Here is a 22,500-nt window from a genome sequence, read left to right on the forward strand (position 1 = left end):
CAACCCAAGGTAAACATGATGGAGACATCTGGTGGTGGTGGCTGGAGTTATTGGCCCATCGCCGGGTAAACAATAGAGAGACATCTGTCGAGCGATTTTTGACATATTTCTCGCCTGTTTCGGTCAGAGACTTGAATTACGCGTTTTGTAAGTCGTTCCTCATGTAATATTAACGTTCACTTCGTTAAATAACCGAGGTCATAACCCCTATTGGTCTTATACAACCCAACGCAAAATTCTCGTCTCTCTCTCTCAGAGCTGAAGATAAATGACCTCACATGTTTACCACAATCCCACAATTACCACAATCAGGTGATTTCTGTAGACACAGACGGGAGGAGGGTGTTTGACCACACCCCCTTCCCCCCCCCCTCAACACACGCAACACCTGCAACAGTTATCAATGGGCTGACCTCCGGGGCACATGCGAAGGAGAAATATAAATTCTCGAAAAAAAATGAGTTGAGAAATGTATTAATAAATTGAGAAGGATGAACTTTAGAATGACATTCATCAGGTAAAAAGGTCATAGACTTATAAAATTTCGATGTCCAGACTTGTGACTAGCGAGCCACTAATGTCGGATGAAGGAATTAGAGGAGTTATGACAGGAGATAAATTATATTTACCTGTAATTTTGCCTCATATTGTGTAGTTTATTATCTATGAACACAGTATTAAATTATGATATCCATTAAGTATATATATATATATGCTTGATCGCCTTTTCTTTCTTTAGCGAGGTAGCGCCGGGAACAGATGAAGAAAGGCCTCATCCACTCGTATCAATTCTCTAACTTCATGCGTAGTACACCAAATTTCTTTTCTCTCCATCCATAACCAGGCCCCACTGACCTTTACATGGTTTGCCTCGGACGCTTCATATGCCATGGTTCAGTCCATTGATAGCACGTCGCCTCCAGTATACCACATCGTACCAATTCACTCTATCCCGTGCACACCTTTGTCCTATTTCTACCCACATAAGTCTAGAATTTACTTCCTTGCACTCTCACACACACTCCCATAATTCCTGCTTCAGGAGTAGTGCCGTTCCTTCCTTAACTCTTGTCCTCTCACCTAACCCTGAATTTACTCCTAAGACTTTTCCATTGTGTGTAAGTACGTTCGTTCCTCTTTCGTGGCCGAACCGCAGCAATTACAGGCCCCAAAGTTTTTGTGTGTAGATGCATTAGAATCCTGGCAGTGTTTTAAGCTGCCACACGTTGGCCTTGAGGGCTGTTGTGAGGCCATCAAAGACGACTTTTATAAAAAAACTCGTATGTCCTTTAGATGAAAAGCGGGTGGTAATGCCGTAAAGACTTTTCAGTACCCAACGTTGGCAAGGCAAGACTTAAGGAGGCCTTCACATTGACCTGGGGAAGATCTGAGGAAGACCTGGGTAAGATTATGAACTGAGCGAGACGTTAGGGATGACCTGGGGAAAGGGTGGAGTTTTCTTGGGGAAAGACTTGGGGAAGGACCTTCGGAAGACCTGAGACGCCCTGGAGGAGACCTGTCGGGAAATTTGGAAGACCTGGAGTGACGTTGAAGAAAACCTGTTAAAAGATTTGTCTCGTTTGTGCTCGTTAATCTTCGTTAATCTTTCACGGCCGAAGCGTATCCGAATTTCGTCCAAGTGTAGGGTACGAACAGACTCTCAAATACAATCTTATCTCTTCTTCCCTTGAATGCAATTTCTTATCATTTCCAGGTGACAGGTTTTTCTCACTTACTCGTCTCTTAAGGTTGGTCTCTGACGATAGGTCCGGGACACATTAACGTTAGCTTGTACTCTGGCCGTTGGTATTCATACCAAGGCCTTTTATGGAAAACCTTACTTTCATATTTGAGGCTAAAGTTACTCTGGCTCTTACTCCTTCATTATAGATTTCACAGAACTCTCCCATCACAATGCCAACGTAACTCGACTCCATTCTCCAATGTATGGCATCACAGACGTTTTCCACGGACGAGTTTCTTCTATGAATCTGGTGGTTGCATCAGTGCTATCTATATGTCTTCAGTTTATTAGAGTCTAATTCAAGGATTACATGATCCCTCTTTCCAGGTGTTTGTGATATCATAATAGGATCATCTCCAAGGTGCTGTATGTGAGGATAAGATCTGGTAATGATAGTGTATCGCACCATCAGGTCCTGAACGACTCAGTGTCAATCTAGTACAGGAAAGTTTACTCTACATACTCTGGATCTCTAGGAACGAATGTCTGTATGTCGTCATGAAAATCCAAGCTCGCCCCTCGTCTGTCTGTCTCTGTATGATTCAAATGGCAGACTATTGTCATTTTAGCATCACCAGAGAAGTGTGTGTTTCACAGCCTCATATTCCAACCTGGATGTTCCTATACCCTCTTTGCATTGTGTACTTTTGTTGGGATTCAATACTAGTCTTCTATGCATTTCTTTTTTCCGGTAATTCTTTTCAGTATTTATATAAGGATCGAACGGGTCATCTTCCAGGATTTCCTACCACAAAAGCTGTCTCATATGAAGAGGTTCACTCCTCTTCCACCTTTGTCATCTCCTGACTTCTTTGCTCTCATATATCCCGTTTGGACAGAACAAATCAGATCTTCTCTTTGGTAAAGTTTTATCTCCAAAACTCCACCAGTACCAAGAACATTTTCCCGCATGGTTCATTTCTCTCCTGGCTTGCATTTCCATCACCTGATATTGATAACAATATCTGTAGTACTGGCGGAGTTGCCACGTCTTCTTGCCTGATTTGATGTCTCCCGTCGTTTGCCTTCTGACTGTATTCATTACTTTTCTCTCTTCCCCTGATGAAGACCTCCCCTCACCCCCGCCTCGAATTCCTTCTTGTTTCTCATCTTGCTCCGCTGTAGTACCTATGGCCACATAATTCCAAACCTAACGTAAGATTGCTGGTCTTCCCCATACACATATATCTTGAATGTATCCACCAATTCCCTTCAGTACTTTGATCAGAGAACCTGCGTTTGGAATGCCTTTAACCTCTGGTAGTCTTAGCTATATGCCTTTATCTCTCCTTTCTTTCCTCTATATAGCTATCTTTATCTCCTCTCCTAACTTTCCTCTATGTCTGGAAGATGATCTTCTTCTATACCCACACCTGACCCACCAATTCTTTCTCGTCAATTCATTTTCTTTTTCTCCCCCAGGAAGATTTCCTACCCACGTTGTCTCTCTCTGCCCCCACAGAAACCTCCCAGGATCACCTCACCTGACCTGACCACCACGAAAATGGAAAGAAAACATTTGACACCTGGTTCTCTGTGGGGGTGTGGGGGAATTTCATCTCCACTGGTAATGCGTGTAATAATTTTTTCCCTCCCTCCCTCCTCCTCCTCCTCCTCCTCCTCCTCCTCCTCCTCCTCCTCCTCCTCCTCCTCCTCTCGCCCTTAACAACACAGGGAAAAATATTCGTGTATCACATGAGCCAGTGATCCGTGAGTTTGATGCCTCCGGGGGAGACACAGCCTCCGATTTTCTGGGCCAACGGTTGCATATTAATTGTGTTTACGTCAAAATCCGGGACACTGATCTCTGTGTGTGTGTGTGTGTGTGTGTGTGTGTGTGTGTGTGTGTGTGCGTTTTGCGCCCTTCCGAATGCATGTTACTGTGTTATGGCTGTATTAGTGTAGTACACGTGTGGCGCAACGTTGGTACACACATGTGACAAGGTTGGTACACACACGTGGCGGCAACGTTGGTACACACACATGTGGTACGTTGGTACACACATGTGACAAGGTTGGTACACACACGTGGCGGCAACGTTGGTACACACACATGTGGTACGTTGGTACACACGTGGTACGTTGGTACACATGTGGCGGCACGTTGGTTTCAAGTCGAGCAAAATGATGTCTCTTTATTCGGAAAAATAACATCGTACCGTTATGACTGCTGCTGTACCGTGATGACCCCCACTGTACCGTGATGACCCCCACTGTACCGTGATGACCCCCACTGTACCGTGATGACCCCCACAGTACCGTGATGACCGCTGCTGTACCGTGATGACCCCCACTGTACCGTGATGACCCCAGTGTACCGTGATGACCCCCACTGTACCGTGATGACCCCCAGTGTACCGTGATGACCCCCAGTGTACCGTGATGACCCCCAGTGTACCGTGATGACCCCCACTGTACCGTGATGACCCCCCAGTGTACCGTGATGACCCCCAGTGTACCGTGATGACCCCCACTGTACCGTGATGACCCCCACTGTACCGTGATGACCCCCACAGTACCGTGATGACCGCTGCTGTACCGTGATGACCCCCACTGTACCGTGATGACCCCAGTGTACCGTGATGACCCCCACTGTACCGTGATGACCCCCAGTGTACCATGATGACCCCCAGTGTACCGTGATGACCCCCAGTGTACCGTGATGACCCCCACTGTACCGTGATGACCCCCACTGTACCGTGATGACCCCCACAGTACCGTGATGACCGCTGCTGTACCGTGATGACCCCCACTGTACCGTGATGACCCCCAGTGTACCGTGATGACCCCCAGTGTACCGTGATGACCCCCAGTGTACCGTGATGACCCCCACTGTACCGTGATGACCCCCCAGTGTACCGTGATGACCCCCAGTGTACCGTGATGACCCCCAGTGTACCGTGATGACCCCCCAGTGTACCGTGATGACCCCCACTGTACCGTGACGACCCCCAGTGTACCGTGATGACCCCCAGTGTACCGTGATGACCCCCAGTGTACCGTGATGACCCCCAGTGTACCGTGATGACCCCCAGTGTACCGTGATGACCCCCACTGTACCGTGATGACCTCCACTGTACCGTGATGACCCCCAGTGTACCGTGATGACCCCCACTGTACCGTGATGACCCCTACAGTACCGTGATGACCCCCACTGTACCGTGATGACCCCCACAGTACCGTGATGACCCCCCAGTGTACCGTGATGACCCCCAGTGTACCGTGATGACCCCCAGTGTACCGTGATGACCCCAGTGTACCGCGATGACCCCCACTGTACCGTGATGACCCCTACAGTACCGTGATGACCCCCACTGTACCGTGATGACCCCCACAGTACCGTGATGACCCCCCAGTGTACCGTGATGACCCCCCAGTGTACCGTGATGACCCCCACTGTACCGTGATGACCCCCAGTGTACCGTGATGACCCCCACTGTACCGTGATGACCCCCAGTGTACCGTGATGACCCCCACTGTACCGTGATGACCCCCAGTGTACCGTGATGACCCCAGTGTACCGTGATGACCCCCACTGTACCGTGATGACCCCCAGTGTACCGTGATGACCCCCACTGTACCGTGATGACCCCCCACTGTACCGTGATGACCCCCACTGTACCGTGATGACCCCCACTGTACCGTGATGACCCCCACTGTACCGTGATGACCCCCACTGTACCGTGACGAAGGTACACTCCCCTCCTCCATGATGACGAATTTGGTTTACCTCGTCATACACTTCCCAGACAGAGGCACCAGCCATCTCCCGAGGTGTCCGTCCGTGTTCGTGATTCACGACCGAGTTATACACCGTCCGTTCGTGCCCTCACGGCGCATGCGTGCGTGCGTGCGTGACGTGGCCGCAGGAACTTTATAATGGCGGAACATCACCCAGATTTCCTAGTCGTTAGCTGGAGATATGTTGCCATCGCCACGGAGGCCATCTCGCATGGAAGTGGGCCAAACACGAACATGGAGAAGGGTTGGTGTGATCTGGTCACGCACCTAAGCTTAGAAGCTTGGTGCATGACCGGCTCCATGGGAAGGACGTGTGGCGTAATGCAGTGTTGGGGGGGGGGGTTTTCTCTTTTATTTTATTGATCATAGTACCGTGTTGTTGTTTTTGTTGTTGTTTGTTGTTGTTATTGTTGTTTGTTTTGTTGTTGTGTGTCAGTAAGACACACAACAACAACTCCTCCTCTGTGGTGGGGACCACAGCTCAAGATGAAGCTGAAGATCCAGGCAGCGCCCCTTGCTGCACGCCACAGCTCCTCCTCTGTACCCTCCTCTTCTGTAACCTCCCTCCTCTTTTGTACCCTCCTCTTCTGTACCCTTCTCCTCTTCTGTACCCTCCTCCTCCTCTGTACCCATCACGTCCCTGTAATGGAGTCTGACAGGACACGGGCGACTGCCATGGTTGAGAATGAAAATCCCAGACTCAAGAGAAAGAAACTTTGGTCATTCCAGTCGCCCGACCTACCCGTGCCTGGTGGCTGGTGGTGAGGCTCGGGCAAGGCTCCTCACTCCTGCTCGCCCGGATTTACTCCCTCATAGAATATCACTGTTCTTTACGTGTGTGTGTGTGTGTGTGTGTGTGTGTGTGTGTGTGTGTCCCCACAACACACCCCTAACCCCCCCCACCACAGCTCATCAAAAGCGCAACCCAAGCACATCTTCTCTCGCCTACTTAACGTTCTAAGTCCAGAGCGAGTTGGGGAGGAAAAAATAGAAAAAAAATAAAAGATTATTTTACTCGTCTTGTGATTGTCGCTAGACTGAGTTTTATTGATAATTCCCTTTGTGGCGCTAGATGTATTGTGGTAATAACACAAACTGGATGAACTCATTTCAGGTTTCTCGAGTTTAATGAGGGTGTGTATATTGGAGTCTTTGTATACTTCGCACAAGAAGGGGAATACACCAGAAATCGTATATCAAACCACAAACGAAAGGTTATACAAAGATACTCAAACCAGATGTAAAATCCTGTCCGTTTGGCTCCATATCCACAATGTGTATATACTTCTCTCTCATATATTTTAACCATACGCAGTGTGTATACGAGCGTCATCACACACGCACACATATATACGCTGTAGCTTACGCCATTTCCCTACGGGTATAGAAGTCAATATATGTAGATGATCCTGGGGTATCGAGGGGTTGCCAGTGAAGTGCGGTTGTCCCAAGATACCACAGTAGCGTATGGGGCTAGGCTGACCAGGTAGCCTCCTTTCCTCCTTGGCAGACACCCCCTCTCTCCCACCTCCACCATCGCCTCTGTGTGGTAGGATGAGACACAGGGAGCCAATAAATGGACCATAACTGGGGAGGTAATGTGTGTGTGTGTGTGTGTGTGTGTGTGGGTGTGTGGGTGTAGTTACCTACTTATAATGTACGTGGAGAGAGTTGCTCCGCTCGTGGGGCGCCCCCTATCACATGACATTTCTGCTGCCCCCCCCAAAATAAAAATGTTTTGAACTTCTGTATGTTGCCTATGTTCACAGTATTGTCACCGGGTTAATTAACATGTCCCTTTACGCTTCTGCTGTGATAGAACTTCTTCACAAAGCTTTTAACAAGTTCCTTACCTAATTTACTCCTATGATCTCTGGTTGTTCCACCCTTATTTGCCTCTCTCGAAGACTCGTTCACTGTTGACGTCACCAAACTGGTCGAAATACTTTTGGAAAAGTTTGAGGCTTCTCACCTTATCATGTAACTCAGTTCTCTTAATTATGATACCCTTATTTTTTTGGTTATTGTTGTTGCCCTCCTCTGGACCTTCTCTGCTAGTTCTTCGTGCTTCTTCAAGTGCTGCGACCAAACTCGAGAAGTATATTCTAGTTTCGACCTTCATGCAGAACGTGAACAGTTTCCTAGATATCTCTTATTCATGTACTTCAATGCTGGTCTAATATCTGCCAGCAGACAGTTGGTCTCCTTATTAGTCCTCCAAAGTGGGACTCTGGTGACGTGTTAGGGAGTAAGCCCACTCCCAAGTCCCTCTCATCCATGGAACTGAGATCCCGCTGGAAGATATTCTTATCAAAACTTTCTCTCGCTGTATCCCGTGTCCATTACTTTACATTAACTCGGGTTGAATTTCATCAAAAATGTATCAGACTAAGTTCTGAGTTTGTCTTTGAACTCCTCCCCAGTTGGTACATATCCTCATCGTTTTTCTACCCGTTTTCATTCACTACCTAATCCAACTTAAGCATTATATGATCATGTTTTTCCAATTGGTTTATCAGATATGACGTTCTCAGTTTCCGTTCAAATATATGGAAAGATAAAATCTAGCCATGATGGTGTGTCAGCTACCCCGAGCGTGCTGTTTAAGACTGTTCCATCATTGTTTCTATACTGTACTTGCTACGATTCCCCCGAAGTTCTTTTGAATATTGTATGATCTCCTACACTACTGTGTACTTCTTTCCTGTAGCTCCACTTCCCGATATGTCTTGTTTACATGGTGATGTCTTCCACTATTCCCTGAAACATGAGGCTCTTTGTTATTAAGAGGTCCATCTCTCTTTCTTCTTCTTCTTCTTCTTCTTCTTCTTCTTCTTCTTCTTCTTCTTCTTTGTCTTTTCTTTCCTTTCTTCCTCTTATGCATCCCTTTGGACATAACAGGTTAGATTTCATTGTCTCCATAGCCCCAAAAGTATTAGATGTATTTTCCCCTAATTCGATCCTGAGAATTCGAACTCTGTACCATCTACTACTAGTCTATCTGCAAGTTGTATATATTATTTTCTGTCTGACGTCTGCACCAATTAACATTTCTTTCCTCTCTCTTGTGCTGGCGGGGCTGATCCGCCGTCTTGCCTCCTTTGGTATCTCCCGTTTCTTTGCCATCTGGCTCTGTTGTTCTCTCTCTCTCTCTCTCTCTCTCTCTCTCTCTCTCTCTCTCTCTCTCTCTCTCTCTCTCTCTCTCTCTCTCTCTCTCTCTCTCTCTCTTTCCTTTGATCGACCATCCCTCTTAAAGACCTTACTGAATTCCCATATTATTCCAAGTTTCTTACCCAGCTTAAGTCCCTCCTGGCTACATGACCACAAACCCGAGCATAAACATTTCTGGTCGTCCCTCCTTTATGTCTTGACTCTAACCATCTCTTCTCTGCTCTTTTATCAGAGAAACTGCGTTTGGCCGGTCTGTAGCCCCCAGCAGTCTTTTAATCAGCAATTATTTCCTCCTCCGCCCTTCCTATTTTCCCTGGAATACGATGATGTTCTTTCAGTCAAAAACCATAAAGGATTTAAGACAAACCTTCATGATTCTGGTATCACCTCCTCGTCTCCTATATCCTTCAGTGCTGACTCGCTCACCTACATGCCTCTCTCTGGCTTTGTTATTTCCATTTTCGCCAACAATTACTCTTTCTCAACTGAACTTTTTCCAAACTTTTCATCTAACGGACCAATATACTTCCCTGATTGTTTTGTCTGTAACGCTGGACGTTAATGTCACAGCGACATAGCTTAATGGTTCCTTGTGTCTGTGTATGTGAGTTTTCAATGTCTCCCGGTATCTGTTATCAAACAGTGTGTTCTGCTTCTCTTGAAGAGTCCCATGTGATGCTACTGTTTGATATCTTCTGTCGTGACAAGTCGCTGGTTCCTGTGTCATGGGATTTACATCTTGTTGGTCTGTTCTTCAAGGACATCCAGAGACAGCCTTTCTGACCCATTGATCTGATGATATAGGGTTTATTGCACCTTAATCTCTCCTCTGGTTACTTACCTTCTGGATTTGATTCTCTATTCATTCTCTTTTATCTTTCTTTCTTTTTTTTTTTAACTTCTTGATTTCCTCCTGATAATGACACTTACCCTGATCTTTGATGTCATTCATGAGTGCCTTCACGTCCCCGCTTTTCAGAAGTGTTAAAATCGCATTAGTTTGAGATAATCTCTCCAGCCTTATGGTCTTTGCATGTCACATCCCTTATGTTTCTCCATTGGCCATCTGTCCATCCATGGCAGCAAGACCCACACGACCTTCCTTCTCCCTCAAGTCTCCTTCTCAGGAGATCAGGCCAGAGTGCCACCATCCCTCGCCCGATCCCACTTCTGAACTAACATTCACAAATCTTCTTTGCTGTAACACTTGGCTCTTGAGCTCACAGCAGACTTAATTAGTTCTGATATTCTTTTTTCTTAGTTTCACTCCAGAGGGGATGACTGTGTTCACCTAAATGTTTACAGTCTTGTTTACTTATATAAGTCTTAGGCTTATGAACTGAGGTAAATAAAGAATCTGTTCAGCCAAATGATTTCGACTGGATAGCTGGCTGAGTTGACAGTAAGAAGTGAATGAATTTTATTGTCTTCTTTGAATTCGTTGCTACATTTCTCTCTAGATTTTCTTTTCTAGACTTCTTTGCTCGTGTGTGTGTGTGTGTGTGTGTGTGTGTGTGTGTGTGTGTGTACCACTATCCATGTGTACACAATACACGTATAAGGCGGCAAAGACAAGCGTCAGGCACATCAATGTATCGACCGAACGTCTGAACAATGTCATTCATGACACGGTGCTTGGCCTTCGGAAACATGCACAGAAAATGCATTATATATATATATATATATATATATATATATATATATATATATATATATATATATATATATTATCCCTGGGGATAGGGGAGAAAGAATACTTCCCACGTATTCCCTGCGTATCGTAGAAGGCGACTAAAAGGGGAGGGAGCGGGTGGCTGGAAATCCTCCCCTCTCATTTTTTTCAATTTTCCAAAAGAGGGAACAGAGAAGGGGGTCAGGTGAGGATATTCCCTCAAAGGCCCAGTCCTTTGTTCTTAACGCTACCTCGCTAATGCGGGAAATGGCGAATAGTACGAAAGAAAGATATATTTCTCCTCTCTGACGGAAAAGTAGAAAAATTAAGACATGTATTGAATGACAACATGTAGTCATGATTTAATTACTACATGCGAGAGACTTAGGATGACTGGTCTGTGTCAAGGGGACGCTGTAGGCTACAAGATTTTCCTTCTTCTGTTGTGTTGTGCGTCACAAGACGTGACGCTGGACGCCCCCAGCCAGAGGCTCACACGCCCCGTCACGTCACGTCTGGCTGTGAGGGAGACCTACCGCCACACTCCCCAGCTTCCAGGAGCAGGAGGAGGAGTAGGAGGAGGAGGAGGGGACTCATGGAGGCGGTCCCCTTCCTGTGCCTGCAGGTGAGGAAGAAGGACGTCCCCACCTCCCTCCCTCCTCCCTCTCCCTCCTTGTGCCTGGAGGCCGGGAAGGACCCCGCCCTCCCTCCGCCCTCAGCCTGGAGGCCAAAGAGGACACACGTCCCACTCCTCGTACCTGAAGGTGCAGCAGCACCTCCTGCTGTTGTGTGAGAGGCAGGGGACCCACGTACTCACCTCAGCAGGAAACATTTGACCCTGGATGCTGTGCTCCGACCCGACGGTCTGGGTGGCGCGGGCGGCGTTGGACCACCTGAGGACGGCGTGGGCGAGGGTGTGGGCGTAGTGGAGGGGTCCTCCGGACACCTGCCACACCTGACCCACACTGACGGACCAGCGAAGACCAAAGCCAGTGTTGGTCAGCGTACCGTCCACCTGCAGCCAGGTCACGAACGGACGGGGGGGAAGAAAAAGAGTCATTAACTTAACGTATGAAACAACTTAATTAAGTTTATTAATGATCAGAGGAGTAATTAGTGTTCCTTTACCCTTATATATCTTAAAAGCCGTAATTCTTCAAGAAATAAGAAGAGAATGTGTCCTGAAATATATCTAATGAATTATATAAAGAAATCGAATGAAAAAGACTATTGTTAAAAGCAAAGAAATATTTATGTCCCTCCCTTTACCAGGTGTATTGACGGCCCTGTGGCTCACTGTGGCCCCCGGCACAGTGGGCCACACTGAACTACTGACCTCGGCACACCACGGGATGGTGTGGCCTTCACGTCCCATCCCGTACTGAGGTGATGTCCACTCACAACTGAGTGAGGGGGAGGGAGGGAGGAGCTGTTTCCTTGTATGATCGAACAGGGAGCAGGACTCAAGCCGATGGATGACCTTACGTTTAAGGGGCAAGTGCCGCAAAATTGTATATATATTTTTTTTTTTCGGCTCATGACATCCCTTACCTACATACACCGAACCTTTTCGACACTGAATTAACCAAGACGTATTTAGAATTTGGGGTGTAAGCATTCTCACTAACCTAGATATTTATACAGCAGGATAAAGGTGAGCATTTTGTAAGAAGTCCACATTCTTTAACCCCTGGAGAACCTTGTTCTTATAAACATACTTCCCTCTCCCCTGTACCTTCCTGTCCCGTTGTGCTCTTCAGGACTCTCTCATAGCTCAGGCAAGTCCACTGGACGGGAACACATGAGGAAGCGTAGTGTACATGTCTTTCTGTGGTGAGCAGAGGAGGACTAATGATGAAGAAGAGTGAGTGTCGACCCGTCCTCAGGATAGAAGCTGCATCTTGTGTGTAGTAGAGGAGGTTTTGTGATATGCTCATTTGTTATGATTACTGTTGGAGAGATGGATGGTGTCCAGAATGCAAACGAGAAAAAATGTGTAACTCGTACATGCCTGGGGAGTTTAGTTTCAAGCGGCTGTACGTCCAGAAGAGTGGAATGGAAGGTGTTTCTCTAGTCCTTTTCGGATCATTATAGTTTCTAATGTTTTATCATCGTGCATGCTTGCGGAGGTGGGATCTGTAGGTATGGTTTGCTAAAATGTGAAGAAGGGGTGCGGATTGGTTTTATTTATGTCTCTTTAGGGATCAAAAAGGGTATCTGTGAATTAGCGGGGCAATGCAAGCATTCTCCTTTGAATGAACCAGTGTTCTAATTGTGTCACGTATTTTTCCATGTTTGTAGTTGCTTGAGTGTTGTTTGTGACTTCCTAGAAGAAGACTTTGACATTGTGGTTTGCAGGAGGTAGGAAGAGGTTGAGGAGTGTTGGAGATAGAACTGCCCCTTGGAGGACGCCGTTGTAGAGTGTGAGAATGCAGGACCTTTCGTGAATTACTGACTTGGCCGCCAGGTTATCAAGATTTGCAGACCACTTCCTGTCTATTGTGAAGGGTGATATAGGACGGAAGGAGGAGGAGGAGAAGGAGGATAGATTGGCCGGTTTGGAGAGTTTATGGCCGTTAGGGATTTTGGTTTGTAAACGAGAGTGTTTGAGAATATATATATATATATGTATCTGCTTGGATCACATCTGGGCAGAAGTGTTTTCAGAGAATGTTTTCATGTCGTCCAGGTCTGTTGTGGGGAAGTCCCTCAGTGTTTCAGGAGCGGTCCATCATGCAGACACATACAGTGGGAGGAAGACTGTGCGGGGGTGTTGTACTCACCTTGTGGGATGCCAGGAGCAGGTTGGGGAGGGTGTGGTCGAACACGATGGAGGAGGTGGGCAGGTCGACCGGGGACTGGCGCCTCCCGTCGCTGCATAGCCTCCACCGTCGGTTGATGATGCCCCAGAACCCAGGCCCAGAGATGCCGTCGTAGCTCCACCAGGACAACCAGTCGAACTCCGTCTCGTCACCTGCGTCAGGAAGTTCGTGGTTGGGTTAATTGGTGATGCTGGTGGCTATGGTAGTGTGATGACCTGTTTTTGCCGTACATGTGTGTGTGTGTGTGTGTGTGTGTGTGTGTGTGTGTGTGTGTGTGTGTGTAATTGGGGGATACTTTAACATTCTGTTGACGCTAAAGGGAAGGATATGTAGCTTGGGTGGCTATTATGGGTCAAAAGCCAAACCCCCAAAACTCTTAGCATGGCTCCGTGAGGTTTGCGAGCGGGAACTCTATGTATAACTATATAGATATAGACATCACTAAATAGATATACCCCAATGTAGACTTCACTATATAGATATACCCCAATATAGACATCACTATATAGATATACCCCAATGTAGACATCACTAAATAGATATACCCCAATGTAGACATCACTATATAGATATACCCCAATATAGACATCACTAAATAGATATACCCCAATGTAGACATCACTAAATAGATATACCCCAATGTAGACATCACTAAATAGATATACCCCAATGTAGACATCGCTATATAGATATACCCCAATATTGACATCACTATATAGATATACCCCAATATAGACATCACTATATAACTATACCCCAATATTGACATCACTATATAGATATACACCAATATTAGATATCACTATATAGATATACCCCAATATTGACATCACTATATAGATATACCCCAATATAGACATCACTATATAACTATACCCCAATATTGACATCACTATATAGATATACCCCAATATAGACATCACTATATAGCTATACCCCAATATAGACATCACTATATAGATATACCCCAATATTGATATCACTATATAGATATACCCCAATATAGACATCACTATATAGCTATACCCCAATATAGACATCACTATATAGATGTACCCCAGTATTATTATTTTCATACCTTGTCACAAAAAAAATGAATAATTTAGAACTCTATCTGTTGCTGTAAAGCAAATTCAGACGTAAAAGAATAATACATTACTTGTATTGAATAATTCACATGTTTCACTTTTGTCATTGGTAAGTGGGTAGGCGAGAATTTAAATTACACATATATATATATATATATATATATATATATATATATATATATATATATATATATATATATATATATATATATATATATATGTCAACTGACTGTTATATTTCTCTCTTGTGTCTCCCCTGATGATGTGATTATTACACGAAAGTGCACTTGGGAACTTTTCGTGTTTCATTTTCCCCGTGTACTCATAGGAATATCTTGATCACGCGCAAAATTGTGATCCTTTGCAATATATATGTATATATATATATATATATATATATATATATATATATATATATATATATATATATATATAGATAGATAGATAGATAGATAGATAGATAGATAGATAGATATTATAACTACCTCACAGCCTGATGTACTGATATATGGGAATCTCTGATAAGAGCTATGATCGATATGAATAAATGAAGGATAGAAAAAATGAGATAGAATAGAAGAGAGAGAGTAAGAAGCTTGAAGTAGAGAGAGAGAGAGAGAGAGAGAGAGAGAGAGAGAGAGAGAGAGAGAGAGAGCCTCTCTCTCCAGTGGTGGGAGCGGAGGGCGCGGTGACACGAGTGCACTTGACACATGCAGTATCTCAGTGGACGACTTAAATGCATTAAGTTCGACCCGGAAGCCAGGGACACACTGAGCGCCCACCCCCCCACCTCACTATGAGTTCACAATCTAATGATAACTACACTGACATTCCCTTAACTACTGCCATGATGACTTACCACTCTAAACTACTGTCATGGTTGACGACTACTCTTATCTGCTGCATGATGACCTACACACTCCCTTAACTACTGCATGATTACTACACACTCTTAACAACTGCGATGATGACGACACAGCTCCTTAACTACTGCCATGATGACTAACACACTCCTTAACTACTGCGATTGAGGACTACACACCTCCTTAACTACTGCCATGATGACTACACACTCCCTTTAACTACTGTCATGATGACTACACACTCCCTTACTACGGCCATGATGTACTACACACTCCCTTAACTACTGCCAGAGATGACTACACACTCCCTTAACTACTGCCATGATGACTACGGCACACTCCCTTATACTACTGCCATGATGACTACACACTCCCTTAACTACTGCCATGATGACTACACCACTCCCTTAACTACTGCCATGATGACTACACACTCCCTTAACTACTGCCATGATGACTACACACTCTTAACTACTGCCATGATGACTACACACTCCCTTAACTACTGCCATGATGACTACACACTCCCTTAACTACTGCCATGATGACTACACACTCCCTTAACTACTGCCATGATGACTACACACTCCCTTAACTACTGCCATGATGACTACACAGACGCTCCCTTAACCATTGCCATGATAATTAACTCTAAACCACTGCCATGATAACTAGATCTAACCTTAACTACCAGCAGTACATAGCAGACATGTATCACACACACACACACAGGTAACCTTGCCCCCCCCCCCCACACCTGTTATTTCCGGGTCACACCAGCTGCCAATTCTCTCACCTGACACTTGAAAGACCAGCTGTGACCAGGTCACACGACACGCCCGTCACCAATCACCACCACCTGCCCGCTCCAATACCTCAGGTCACGTGAGAGATATTGTGGATAACAAGATGCCGAGGTGTACTGCCTACCGTAAAACATTCTCCACTTCAGGACCAATGTTTTAATCTCTTTTATAAGCGAGTAAACATGAGCATAGCAATCTTGTTCAGGTAACAATGATAATCAAGGTGTACCAATGCAGTTCGTACATATTCCATGAATCTTGTATTTGTATGGTGGGTAGGTAATGACTGGAGCTACAGTGTGTGTGTGTGTGTGTGTGTGTGTGTGTGTGTGTGTGTGTGTGTGTGTGTGTGTGTGTGTGTGTGTCCTCACTTTGCTGTTGTGAGAAATGATATCAGCTGGCATGAATATCCCTCACCAAGTTTGAGATTACAGTTATTTCTTCCCTGGCTTCTGCATTTTGCCAGAAAGTGGAGCCATTTCGCTGAAGTGAATGTTAGGGAATTTTCGTGATTCGTGTATCGATAACTAGCACGACTCATTCATTCGCCTGATGGGAAGGGATGGGAGGGGAAGCGAGCGTGGCTCGCGCGTTCGTTGTCGCAAGTAAGCCGTCGGAGGTGTGGTATGCGACGGTGAGGGTGTGGACTCAAGGCAGGGCACTGAGGCGGGACGACTCCAACTCTCACCAGCGTCATGTAGGGTCACTGTTCGTGTGAGCCACTCCTCCTGTCTTCTTTCTCTTTGCCACTGCTGCTGTCTCTATTGCAGCTGGCCCTGCCCCTCCTCCTGATGTAGCTGCTCCTGCTGCTGCAGCTGTTGTGGTTAGGCAGGGTCACAGCAGACTGTCGCAACTGAAAAGCCATTCCTGTCACGTCTTCGTCAAACTGTGTTGGTCTCTTGGTCTCGTGTGTTGGCTAGGGCGTTAGTTTGATGGATCATCCGCTGATGGGACGTATGATATGTTGGTGACTTGGATGAGTTAGAGCAATTGTATGATCATTATTGATTTTTCATGATAGTTCGCCATGTCCAGTGTTACTGCGATAGCGCCAGAAACTGTCGAAGAAATGGCTTCATTCGCTCACATCCATTTTCTCACTGTCGTATAATGCACCAAAACAGCTCCTGTCCATAACCAGGTCCCACACACGTATACCACGTATACCACCGCCGGTGAATATTTCCTAGTAGTCATTTGACGCCACGTCGCCCCCTGTATACCATATCACTCCAGTTCTCTCTATCTGGAGCACTTCTTACACATTCCTTTATGTGCAAGCCCCGAGCGTTTAGACCCTTATTCACTCCATCTTTCCATATACATTTCGATCCTCCATTCTTTTTGTCCCCTTGACTTTCGACATTAATATCCTTTTTGTCCACTTCTTTTCACTCTTTCTCTCCATCATCTGAGCCATCATAGTGCACCCTCTTTGACTCTTTCAATCTTATTCCCCTCATTACCACACCTCTCTCTTACCTTACCAATTCTTGCTCAATCGATCTTACTCACACCACAAATTGTCATCAGAGATTTCGTTTCAAGCTCACTCATCTTCTTCCAGGCCTCGCATCCATGCAACTCCGTCGGAATTACTCTCCCATCAAACATGCGCGTCTTTGCCTTCACCGTCAGTGACCCTTCTTTCCACACGCTCCATCAAGTGCTCGTAGGACCCCAGTCCCCTCACCATCCCTGAGGCTCACTTCAACTTCCATAGTTCCACTTACCTTTCATAGGTGTCTAAAACATCCCATTATCTCTCCAGTCAAATTCTAAAACATCCCATTATCTCTCCAGTCAAACTCACACTCCAACTACCTTGTCCCTCTCCACTGCTAAAGCTAATAAGCTTTTTATTCCTATTTACACCTAATTTTCTCCGTTCAGACACTCTATCAAACTCAGACAAGAGCTTCTACAGTTTCTCACACGAATCTGCCACCAGCACCGTGGCATCAACAAAAGGCAACTGACACACCTCCGGGGACTTCCGTCCTCTTAGCCCAAACAGACTGCGGACTTGTGCTCCTCTCTGCAAGAACCCCGGCATTTACCTCCCTCACTACCCAATCCATCAAATGCTAGAAGCAGTGAACAGTTTGTATGAAGAGAGTAAGGCGTGTGAGCGAGTCGGAAGGGAAGAGAGTGAGTGGTTCGAGGTGAAGTTCGGTCTGTGTCAGGGATGTGTGTGGCCACATCTTGGTCTAATGGCTAATTTCTGCTTATCATATCAATGTCAAATACATCACGCCATACAACACAAATATACTACGCAACGAATTCGTATTTCATTCTACATAGAACATACTATATATATATATATATATATATATATATATATATATATATATATATATATATATATATATATATACACACATGTATGTATATTCCTTAAATCATTTCCTGCCACACGATATTTACTGAGGAGATTACAAACCAGAGCATTTGTTCTTTCGTAAACAAACTTTTCCCCGGAGCGGCTGAGAGAAGGCCAAGAGGCCTCATACCGGCGAGGAGCCCAACTCAGCGATCTTTCTGTTTACACTTAATTAACCAGATACCCCCGTACCCTCTACGGCAATAGCAGGGAGGGAGGGAAAAAAAGATGATGAAAAAATTGAGAAAAGATTCTCTTATTTCTCTTTCTCCTCCTGTTCCTCCTCCTCCTTCTCCTTCTCCTTCTCTTCTTCCTCCTCCTCCTTCTCCTTCTCTTCTTCCTCCTCCTCCTTCTCTTCCTTTTCCTCATCATCGTCATCATCATCCTCATTATCATCATCATCATCATCATCATCATCCTCATAGGTACAGAAAATAAGTTTACAGAAGAGTTCTTCAAGAGGACGTAAAAAGGACTGAAGCCCAGTGAGAAGGGAGCTGATTAGGTTAGCTGGTTCTCTCTCGTCTCGTCCAGCTGCAGCCTTCACTTAGCTTCGTGTATAATATTGTATGAGATCGTATCCCAAGGTGTATGAGGAGCTGGAATTAAATGTATGAGGAGCTGAAGTTAAATGTATGAGGAGCTGGAGTTAGATGTATGAGGAGCTGGAGTTAGACGTATGAGGAGCTGGAGTTGGAGTAAGTTAGACGTATGAGGAGCTGGAGTTAGTTAGATCTATGAGGAGCTGGAGTTAAATGTATGAGGGGCTGGAGTTAGATGCATGAGGAACTGGAGTTAGATGTGTGAGGAGCTGGAGTAAGTTAGACGTATGAGGAGCTGGAGTTAGATGTATGAGGAGCTGGAGTTAGATGTATGAGGAGCTGGAGTTAGATGTATAAGGAGCTGGAGTTAGATGTATGAGGAGCTGGAGTTAGATGTATGAGGAGCTGGAGTTAGATGTGTGAGGAGCTGGAGTTAGATGTATAAGGAGCTGGAGTTAGATGTGTGAGGAGCTGGAGTTAGATGTATAAGGAGCTGGAGTTAGTTAAATGTATAAGGAGCTGGAGTTCTCTTAAGATGGTTCTCACCAGGGTGATATGAGAGCTCTGGGGATCTGTATTGATTGGATGTAAGCAAATAGCACAGCATAGCATAGCATAGCATAGCATAGCATAGCACTCCAGGCCAGAGCTTATCCTAGCGGCTTCTCTCGAGATTATCAGAGCGCCTTGAGCAGAGATTATGATGGAGGTTACCCAGATATTATATATCATAGCAGTCTAGGATTACATGACACTAGCACTCTAGGATTACATGACACTGGCAGTCTAGGATTACATGACACTAGCACTCTAGGATTACATGACACTAGCACTCTAGGATTACATGACACTAGCACTCTAGGATTACATGACACTAGCACTCTAGGATTACATGACACTGGCAGTCTAGGATTACATGACACTAGCACTCTAGGATTACATGACACCAGCACTCTAGGATTACATGGCACTAGCACTCTAGGATTACATGACACCAGCACTCTAGGATTACATGACACTAGCACTCTAGGATTACATGACACTAGCACTCTAGGATTACATGACACTAGCACTCTAGGATTACATGACACCAGCACTCTAGGATTACATGACACTAGCACTCTAGGATTACATGACACTAGCACTCTAGGATTACATGACACCAGCACTCTAGGATTACATGACACTAGCACTCTAGGATTACATGACACTAGCACTCTAGGATTACATGACACCAGCACTCTAGGATTACATGACACTTGCACTCTAGGATTACATGACACTAGCACTCTAGGATTACATGACACTAGCACTCTAGGATTACATGACACTAGCACTCTAGGATTACATGGCACTCTCGTCTGAGGTTATTACAACACTCACCCCATAGATTATCATAGTATTCACCCCAGAGATTATCATAGCGGTCTCTCCCCCCCCCAAAAAAAAATGATTAACACTGCCCTGAAGATTATCATAGCAGTCTATTAATCATCATAGCACTCTTGCGAGGGATTAATCATAGGATTCTCCTCAGAGATTATCATAGCATCACCCCAGAGATGATCATGTTACTCTTACATGAAATTATCATAGCATCACCCCAGAGATGATCATGTTACTCTTGCATGAAATTATCATAGCATCACCCCAGAGATGATCATGTTACTCTTACATGAAATTATCATAGCATCACCCCAGAGATGATCATGTTACTCTTACATGAAATTATCATAGCATCACCCCAGAGATGATCATGTTACTCTTACGTGAAATTATCACAGCATCACCCCAGAGATGATCATGTTACTCTTACATGAAATTATCATAGCATCACCCCAGAGATGATCATGTTACTCTTACATGAAATTATCATAGCATCACCCCAGAGATGATCATGTTACTCTTACATGAAATTATCATAGCATCACCCCAGAGATGATCATGTTACTCTTACACGAAATTATCATAGCATCACCCCAGAGATGATCATGTTACTCTTACGTGAAATTATCATAGCATCACCCCAGAGATGATCATGTTACTCTTACGTGAAATTATCATAGTATCACCCCAGAGATGATCATGTTACTCTTACATGAAATTATCATAGCATCACCCCAGAGATGATCATGTTACTCCTACATGAAATTATCATAGCATCACCCCAGAGATAATCATGTTACTCTTACATGAAATTATCATAGCATCACCCCAGAGATAATCATGTTACTCTTACATGAAATTATCATAGCATCACCCCAGAGATGATCATGTTACTCTTACATGAAATTATCATAGCATCACCCCAGATATGATCATGTTACTCTTACATGAAATTATCATAGCGTCACCCCAGAGATGATCATGTTACTCTTACATGAAATTATCATAGCATCACCCCAGAGATGATCATGTTACTCTTGCATGAAATTATCATAGCATCACCCCAGAGATAATCATGTTACTCTTACATGAAATTATCATAGCATCACCCCGAAGATGATCATGTTACTCTTGCATGAAATTATCATAGCATCACCCCAGAGATGATCATGTTACTCTTACATGAAATTATCATAGCATCACCCCAGAGATGATCATGTTACTCCTACATGAAATTATCATAGCATCACCCCAGAGATAATCATGTTACTCTTACAGGAAATTATCATAGCATCACCCCAGAGATAATCATGTTACTCTTACATGAAATTATCATAGCACCACCCCAGAGATGATCATGTTACTCTTGCATGAAATTATCATAGCATCACCCCAGAGATGATCATGTTACTCTTACATGAAATTATCATAGCATCACCCCAGAGATGATCATGTTACTCTTACATGAAATTATCATAGCATCACCCCAGAGATGATCATGTTACTCTTACATGAAATTATCATAGCATCACCCCAGAGATGATCATATTACTCTTACATGAAATTATCATAGCATCATCCAGAGATGATCATGTTACTCTTACATGAAATTATCATAGCATCACCCCAGAGATAATCATGTTACTCTTACGTGAAATTATCATAGCATCACCCCAGAGATGATCATGTTACTCTTACATGAAATTATCATAGCATCACCCCAGAGATGATCATGTTACTCTTACATGAAATTATCATAGCATCACCCCAGAGATGATCATGTTACTCTTACATGAAATTATCATAGCATCACCCCAGAGATGATCATGTTACTCTTACATGAAATTATCATAGCATCACCCCAGAGATGATCATGTTACTCTTACATGAAATTATCATAGCATCACCCCAGAGATGATCATGTTACTCTTACATGAAATTATCATAGTATCACCCCAGAGATGATCATGTTACTCTTACATGAAATTATCATAGCATCACCCCAGAGATGATCATGTTACTCTTACATGAAATTATCATAGCATCACCCCAGAGATAATCATGTTACTCTTACATGAAATTATCATAGCATCACCCCAGAGATGATCATATTACTCTTACATGAAATTATCATAGCATCACCCCAGAGATGATCATGTTACTCCTACATGAAATTATCATAGCATCACCCCAGAGATAATCATGTTACTCTTACAGGAAATTATCATAGCATCACCCCAGAGATAATCATGTTACTCTTACATGAAATTATCATAGCA

At 44.5% G+C, this 22,500-nt stretch overlaps 1 protein-coding gene across 3 annotated transcripts in view; it reads right to left on the minus strand.

Moving 5' to 3' along the window:
* LOC139753839 (carbonic anhydrase-related protein 10-like) overlaps positions 1–22,500 on the minus strand; it is a 131,387-nt gene that overhangs the window by 98,313 nt on the left and 10,574 nt on the right. For all 3 annotated transcript variants that reach the window (XM_071670754.1, XM_071670753.1, XM_071670755.1), the window contains exons 2-3: positions 13,112–13,302; positions 11,146–11,343 (exon numbers count right to left, since the gene is read on the minus strand). In XM_071670754.1, coding sequence (XP_071526855.1) covers positions 11,146–11,343; positions 13,112–13,302 — 389 coding nt within the window. The remainder of the gene's footprint in view (positions 1–11,145; positions 11,344–13,111; positions 13,303–22,500) is intronic.

Source organism: Panulirus ornatus, chromosome 15 (assembly GCF_036320965.1).
Source record: "Panulirus ornatus isolate Po-2019 chromosome 15, ASM3632096v1, whole genome shotgun sequence".
In the NCBI taxonomy this organism is placed as follows: domain Eukaryota; kingdom Metazoa; phylum Arthropoda; class Malacostraca; order Decapoda; family Palinuridae; genus Panulirus; species Panulirus ornatus.